At 45.3% G+C, this 8,107-nt stretch overlaps 1 protein-coding gene across 2 annotated transcripts in view; it reads right to left on the bottom strand.

Annotated features, from left to right (window-relative positions):
* Positions 1 to 2,476: 2,476 nt before the first annotated feature.
* TMEM65 (transmembrane protein 65) overlaps positions 2,477 to 8,107 on the bottom strand; it is a 56,378-nt gene continuing 50,747 nt past the window's right edge. For both annotated transcript variants that reach the window (XM_075270114.1, XM_075270115.1), the window contains 2 exons: positions 7,306 to 7,411; positions 2,477 to 3,836 (listed from right to left, as the gene is read on the bottom strand). In XM_075270114.1, the coding sequence (XP_075126215.1) occupies positions 3,735 to 3,836; positions 7,306 to 7,411 (208 nt within the window). In that variant the 3' untranslated portion in view covers positions 2,477 to 3,734. The remainder of the gene's footprint in view (positions 3,837 to 7,305; positions 7,412 to 8,107) is intronic.

The following is an 8,107-nucleotide window of genomic DNA, read 5'->3' as shown; positions in this document are numbered from 1 at the left end:
CTAAACACACAGCAATTTATCCATAATTAATAGGATTGTGTATAATATAACAAGAAAGGAAAATTAGCTTCAGGGATACCCATAAAAGAGACGCCGAGAACTTCCTAACATGAAAGAGCTCCCAGGAGATGAAGCGCTACTGGTGGATGATCATAATATAAATGTAGATAAAGTAACTCTGCTCTACCCGCAATTCTTTGCTCCGAAGCTAAGGCATGTAATCTAAACTACTGTATCCAGATGTGTCCACCACATCCAAGACAAAGAGGTGCAAAAAATTGAGCTCTCAGGTATGCAAGCTACGTAGACAAACACTGGTAGCTGTATGGGTCAAAGCCAGTTTGGGAAATCTCTGATCTGTTAGATCCGACCTAGTGATATGTTGTTATTGTGAAATGGAGTGTCTGGGCGAATGGACTGGAGGGTCTGGGCAAATCGACTGGAGGGTCCGGGCGAATGGACTGGAGGGTCCGGGCGAATGGACTGGAGGGTCCGGGCGAATGGACTGGAGGGTCCGGGCGAATGGACTGGAGGGTCCGGGCGAATCGACTGGGGTGTCCGGGCGAATCGACTGGGGTGTCCGGGCGAATCGACTGGGGTGTCCGGGCGAATCGACTGGGGTGTCCGGGCGAATCGACTGGGGTGTCCGGGCGAATCGACTGGGGTGTCCGGGCGAATCGACTGGGGTGTCCGGGCGAATCGACTGGGGTGTCCGGGCGAATCGACTGGGGTGTCCGGGCGAATCGACTGGGGTGTCCGGGCGAATGGACTGGAGGGTCCGGGCGAATGGACTGGAGGGTCCGGGCGAATGGACTGGAGGGTCCGGGCGAATGGACTGGAGGGTCCGGGCGAATGGACTGGAGGGTCCGGGCGAATGGACTGGAGGGTCCGGGCGAATCGACTGGGGTGTCCGGGCGAATCGACTGGGGTGTCCGGGCGAATCGACTGGGGTGTCCGGGCGAATCGACTGGGGTGTCCGGGCGAATCGACTGGGGTGTCCGGGCGAATCGACTGGGGTGTCCGGGCGAATCGACTGGGGTGTCCGGGCGAATCGACTGGGGTGTCCGGGCGAATCGACTGGGGTGTCCGGGCGAATCGACTGGGGTGTCCGGGCGAATCGACTGGGGTGTCCGGGCGAATCGACTGGGGTGTCCGGGCGAATCGACTGGGGTGTCCGGGCGAATCGACTGGGGTGTCCGGGCGAATCGACTGGGGTGTCCGGGCGAATCGACTGGGGTGTCCGGGCGAATCGACTGGGGTGTCCGGGCGAATCGACTGGGGTGTCCGGGCGAATCGACTGGGGTGTCCGGGCGAATCGACTGGGGTGTCCGGGCGAATCGACTGGAGGGTCCGGGCGAATCAACTGGAGGGTCCGGGCGAATCAACTGGAGGGTCCGGGCGAATCGACTGGAGGGTCCGGGCGAATGGACTGGAGGGTCTGGGTGAATGGACTGGAGGGTCTGGGCGAATGGACTGGAGGGTCTGGGCGAATGGATTGGAGGGTCTGGGTAAATCGACTGGGGTGTCTGGGCGAATCGACTGGGGTGTCTGGGCGAATCGACTGGGGTGTCTGGGCGAATCGACTGGAGTGTCTAGGAGTATCGACTGGACTGTCTGGGCGAATCGACAGCCCAACCATGAAGTGGAAAACCAGGCAGACTCCACATGCCAACTGCTGAATGTACAGCAACAGGGGCATACGCAGGATTTTACAAGGAGGGCAGGTGACAGGACAGGGACCACGGTAGGCAAGCTTCCCACACATCTTTTTAGAGTCCCCATGCACAATATAATAGCCCCTTGTACCCTCCAGGGCATGAGTGTTGAGAATACTTAAAGGGATTTTCTGACAAAGCAAGTTATTCCATTCCCTAACCATAGGCTAGGCAAAAACTTAATCAGTGGAGGTCCGACAGTCCAGACCCCCACTGATCAGGAGAATGGGGGACTTTAATCCTGATTGGTGTGACAGTCAGGCGGTGCATGCACCACACCATTCATTTCAATTGGAGTGCCGGTCACACTGGTGCCTATTTGTTACCATCAGGACTTGTTAACCTTTGAGCCAGTGCTCTTCTGAGGATGACGACTATTCATGAACGCGGTGGCTGGCCAGGGTCAGCAATTTCTCGTGATCTGGTTCAATGAACGAATATGGGCTTGGCCAATACCCGGAGAACATTACCCACCAGAATTTCGAGTAAATGCAGACCACCTATAGATCCCAGACCAAACCCTCAGAAGCATACAGGCCTCAGACCAGAGAACCTTAAGAAAGAGCACAAAACAATCCCTTTCTTTAGACCCTGGAACGGCCAGATCCCTCCTGCACACAGAACTCCGACTCGATGACTCCACTTCAAATAAAAATACAGAAAAAACGGGTTTCAAGTTGAAGTTCTAATATATATTTTATCAGACAACTGTTAATATATATTTACAATTTTAATAAAAATGAACAAACTAATAAAGCAGTTGGTTTAACAAACAAAAAAAGTAAAACATTCCCCGCCTATAACAGTACAGCAAAAATGCTTAAAAACACAAAAACTTTGTTCGTTTGAGGCTTTAACAAGTCCCGTCAGTTTGATGTATTAGTTATACACAGTTACGCAGATGTGTGTTCTGCAAAGCCTGGGAAGACCAATAGACTTACTTTAAGGAAGTGTCCATCAAGAAAAAAAAAAAAATCTGACTACTTTCTAGGCCACCATAATTCATTCTGCTGTTGTCAGCCCCGCCCCTTTCTTGACTGTCTTGTGATTGGTTCTTTTTTTTCCCCCCCCACATATGGGGCGAGCTGCATTCAAGGCAAAGGCAAGACAGATTATTACCCAAAAGCACCTAACTTAAAAAAAAAAAAATCAAAAACTTTCTTCTCACTTACGTTGGCTGACCACCTACTAAAACCCTATCACTACACCCGTGTCTTCAAAACTTTGCTACATTTGCCCCGTCTGTGCTTCAATAAAACAAGCTGGTAAACATGAAGGCTTTTTTTTTTTTTTTTTTTTCGAAAAAAAGAGGAAAAAAAAAATATAAAATTTTCCACCAAAAAATTGTAACCTTTTACAAAAAGCAAAACATAATGCATATCAGTCTCATGTAAGGCATGCCAATGTGAGGGAAAAAAATAGAAAAACATGCAAAAAAAATATATAGTGGAAGCCATAGATAGTTTGATATAGTTTTAAGGAAGTAGAAGCTCCCAGTTATGGTTGGCCCGGTGGTGGTATTTTATGGGGACCACCATGGGCCTCCAACATCAAAATTGCCATTTTGATAAATTCTGTCGAATGGCAGACAGAGTTGGTGCCATGGAGGAACAATGGCGGAGCTAACGGGTGCTATGGGGCAATGATGCCAAAGAAGGCCCATGGTGGTGGGGTGGAGTGTCAGAGTAGAACATGGATAGGACTCTCCAGTTTTTCAGCAAAAGTCAACAAAGACCACCACGTTTCTTAAAGGAAACGTTCCAATTTATTCCAAATCAGAAGTTCTTCAGAAGGAAAGAAAAGAATGAGTCTGTCATTGTGCGTTGTAGACAAGTCCGATGGTTCCTTCATGCGTTCCGAGTACACGAAAGCCAGGAAAATCGATGGGGGGGTCGGGTCATGCTGAATATTGTATATTGTTCCCGGATATAAGTGTCCTCTAAGTATCTCACTCTGACGGCTGTAAAGATGGAGACTGCATACTTGGCTGAGGTATCAGTTTTCAGGGGGTATAAAATCTCACTTTTTCTTTTTTTCGGATTTTTCCTCGTCATCCCAATTGAAAAATAGGAGGGGGAACATTCCCAAAAGGCAGCCGATGGCGACCCCTATTGCTTTTCCCTAAAGATGAATAAAAAGATTGGTTATAATATTGACTTTAACCTATGTATAGACACTAGAGATGAGCGAACAGTAAAATGTCTGAGGTTCGATATTCGTTTTGAGTAGCACCTCAATATTCGACTACTCGAATCGAATATCGAACCCTATTATAGTCTGTGGGGGGAAAACGCTTGTTTCAGGGGTAGGCAACGTTCGATCAAATTATACTTACCAAGTCCATGAGTGAGGGTCGGGCTGGATCCTCCGAGAAGTCTTCTTCGTGCAGCGTCCCCGCGGCGTCTTCCGCCTCTGAATTCACTCTGCCAGGCATCGGGCCTGGGCAGTGCCAACTGCGCATGCCCACACTACAAGCGGACATACGCATTCGGCTCTGCCCAGGCCCAATGCCTGGCAGAGTGAATGAAGACCCGGAAGACGCCGCGGGGAAGCTGCACGGAGAAGACTGCCAAAGGTAGGAGAAGAACCAGCATTGATTGGCCGACTGTATAGCATTCGGCCAATCAATGCTTGTTCTGCATCGAACTTTTACATTCAAACGGCGAGTGGTACTCGATCGAGTGCGAGTATTTCGAATACCGTAGTATTATATCAAATACTACTCGCTCATCTCTAATAGACACTAAACGTATGATTGCTAAGTCCTTAGCGTGTATGGGGCCCTACTTTTCGTACCTGACCACCCCCCTATTCTTATTAATGAGACTGTGGTAGCGGGGTAACAACTTGCCATTAGAAGAGAATAGAGTGGGTGTCACACGTGTACTACTGCCCTATTTACACCAACTTAGGCAACGCCTTTCTTTTGACCGTCGGGGGTTCTATCAGTTGGACCTCCCCAATGATCATACAATAAGTTGGATCCTTTGGTCTGTAATTTTAGAGCGACTCTGTGCTCTTTTCGGATGTGAAGTTAAGCTTTTGACCACCAACATGCAAAGAGTAAAAAATCTAAAATTTTTGCCCCCAGGTTCAAAATTGTCCTGGTTCGGTCTATTTCGAAAAATTTAAAAACTTTAATAGAAACAAAAAATTGGTCTGCTACAAAATCACAAAAGAGACTGAAAAATATAGAGAACTACAACCCGACAGCCATCAGGGAATCAGCAGAATTAGGAATACAGCTCTTGGGTACAAGACATGAAGATGAAAACGAGATTGGACACACGTGACTACCTTTAGGGCCGTGTACAGTCTTGCCCTACTTTCAGAACCCTACTGACATAGACACTCGATTTTCTGTCACAAGCGTGAAGAGAAAAGGTTTATTTTGCTTTTGTTTTCAGATTTTTTTTATTTATTTTTTGACGAAAAGATAAAGTGATCAAGAAGAATATTCTAGTGACTATTTCAAAGGTCAAAGAATGAAGCCGCAGACGAGCCGTCAGAAGGTTTTCTCGCACGAACCTTTTAAGTCAACAAGTGCTGAATAATACAACCGAAAATCTACAATTCTCTAAAATTTACATCAACCATTTATTTTTTACTCTTCTTCCAGCTTACACTTTGGCCTGTATAAAAGCTTCAGACATAAAACGAAGATATTTCACCAAGACTACTGGCAAAGCGGTTTCTTTTTTTACTAAATTTTTTTGCACTTAGGCAAAGGCAGTGATAAAATAAGAAAATTGTGTAAAATAATAAAAAAATATCTGAATAGATGTAGTATTCAGCTCTGCTTACATCGCACTTGATGAGAAGAATAAACCTACATTCACCCTGTGCAGGTGGTATTTTTCCACATCCTATTTTATTTATTTTTTTTAATAGGAGTTCTTTGGTGGAATTCTCCGGAAGCATAAGCCTTTTAGTTTTTTTTCTGATAGCAGAATAGAAAAAAAATCTGAAGAGGGAAAAAAAAAAAAAAAAGAGAGGAATAAAATGAGCTAGCCAAAAATTACTCGAGTATAAGCCAAATTTTTCAGCACAGTTTTTGTGCTGAAAAAGCCCCCTTCGGCTTATCGGCTCATACTCGAGTCAGCAAAAAAAAAAAAAAAATTATTACTATTTTATTTTTTTTTAAGGGGGGGGGGGGGGGTGTCTATGACCAGCCACAATATCAATGCATAGAATCTCCCATAAAGTAATGGCAAAAAAAAAAAGCTCCCGTGTGGCATTCGACCGATACGAGTATTCGATCGAATAGTAGTATTCGATCAAATACTACTCGCTCATCTCTACAAATCAGCTATAGAAAAAAAAAAAAAAAATCAATTATATGCAAAGAAAATAGATCGGCTATAAGAAAATAAATCGGCTATAGAAATAAAAAAAAAAATCAGCTATAGAAATAAAAAAAATCAGATATAGAAATAAAAAAAAAAAAATCAGCTACAGCAAAGGATCAGCTAAAGGAAAAGAAAAAAAAAAAAATCACCTATTGGAAAAACAAATCAGCCGTAGAAAAAAAAAAATAAATAAAAAAAAAATATCATCTTCCACTTGCTATCATTAGGGAGTGTGACCTGTATATGGTTCCAACCCTATGAACGTCACAGACAGAGCGACCCAAGTGGCAGCAAAAAAACCCCTCAAGCAACAGTGAGGAAACACATTGTAACAGTAGCCGGGTTGGTTCCGCCCACAATAGCAGTCAGTAAGTAGCCAGCGCCCGTCCTCACATCGGCACATATGCTGAAACTGCTTTGCAGCAAATTATAAACATGTTAACATCTTATCAGTTTGTCCTCAAGTCCCAAAGCTGAGCCTCAGAGATTTGGCAGGAACAGATCCCAGGACCATCAATAATTTATACTCCAGAGAAGGAAGAGAATGACAACAAGAAAACGGCTTCATCTTCCGAGCGTCACAACCGAGGCGCGGGACTGTATATTAATATCATACTGGTTTAATGGAACAGACTAGATTATGGGACACGATAAGAGACGCTAGTAGAGGATAGGCAAGGACACCATAGCCTCTCTTCTGAAATGGATGTAGCGTTATGACTAGAGATAAGCGAGTAGTATTCGATCGAATACCTCGCCGCCATAGGTATGTGTGTAAGCAGCCGAATACCAAGGGGTTAAGCACATTGAATATTCAATGTGTTTAACCGCTTGGCAGTTGCCTATTAGGCCTACAGTATAGCCTCATTTATCATCGACACGCCCCTCGCGTGAGCGCTGCCTCCCAGCACCAGTGTCTGCTGCGCATGCGCCAATCTCTGCTATCAGCATACAGGGTGAGCAGAAACCCAGCGCATGTACAGTCAAGGAGGAGGACAATAGTCCAAGAAGTGGAGAAGGAAACAGATTTCCTTAAGATATATTACAAAGTTTCTTATATTCACCTGTACTATTCACTTATGGAAAGTGGTTTTATGAGCGGAGGTCCACTTTAACCATGGTTTCATCTTGTGCAAATCTTTATAAACATGGGGGTAAGCCTTCCTTGCGGCTTACTTTTATCTAAAATGATTGACACTATGTAGGCAGATGAGAGAGGTGCGACACAGGGAGTTACGTACCATATGTGCGCTAACACGTGTCTGCCACATATCCGCTTGCTTGGGGGTTAAATCAGGAATCGGCAAGCCCAGCCGTGAAGATATTGCTTCAACGTAACCCGCCAGCCTGTAGGAAAAAATATATGGAATAAATATCGTAATAATACTTGTATCAGGAGCCTAATAGGAACAATAGACGTAATAATCCGCACAACCATAAACATCACAGTAACAATAGGAGCTCAGGTCACATGTCTGACAATGCTGGAGCTAAACCGCAGTCTGTTACCAATGACAACCAACAGAATTTTAAACGCAGCTACACAAAATATAAAAACAAATGGTCCAAAGATAACAAAACAAAGTCATAAAAGCTTTAAGGAGATTCGAACCCATGGACTTGTGTTAAAAGCTGAATTTCCCTTCAACTGGGGCAGGGGCGAGCGAATTCCCTTTACTGCAATGTTCCCTGACTATATTAGGTAGAGGTCTCCTGAGGGAGCCTTATACTCCAAATGGATAGACGGATGGATAAATGGATAGAATGACAGGCATCCGGGTACGGGGGAGCTCGACGAGGCTAAGCAAGAGGGGGCAAGTAAGCAAGAGGGGGGCAAGTAAGCAAGAGGGGGCAAGTAAGCAAGAGGGGGGCAAGTAGCCACTTTGTGAGAATATGATTGTATCTCCCTGTGCTGGTCTTTGGGCTGCACAAATCAGGGGTCTGGTCTGGCACCTATATAACGAGGATCTGGTCTGGGGTCTGCAAAAATGAGGGATCTGGTCTCTAAGAATGGAGGGTCTATTTTGAGGTCTGTATAAATGA

Source organism: Leptodactylus fuscus, chromosome 4 (genome assembly GCF_031893055.1).
Source record: "Leptodactylus fuscus isolate aLepFus1 chromosome 4, aLepFus1.hap2, whole genome shotgun sequence".
In the NCBI taxonomy this organism is placed as follows: Eukaryota; Metazoa; Chordata; class Amphibia; order Anura; family Leptodactylidae; genus Leptodactylus; species Leptodactylus fuscus.
Note: the sequence above shows the minus strand (reverse complement) of the source record. Positions and strands in the feature narration are given on the sequence as shown.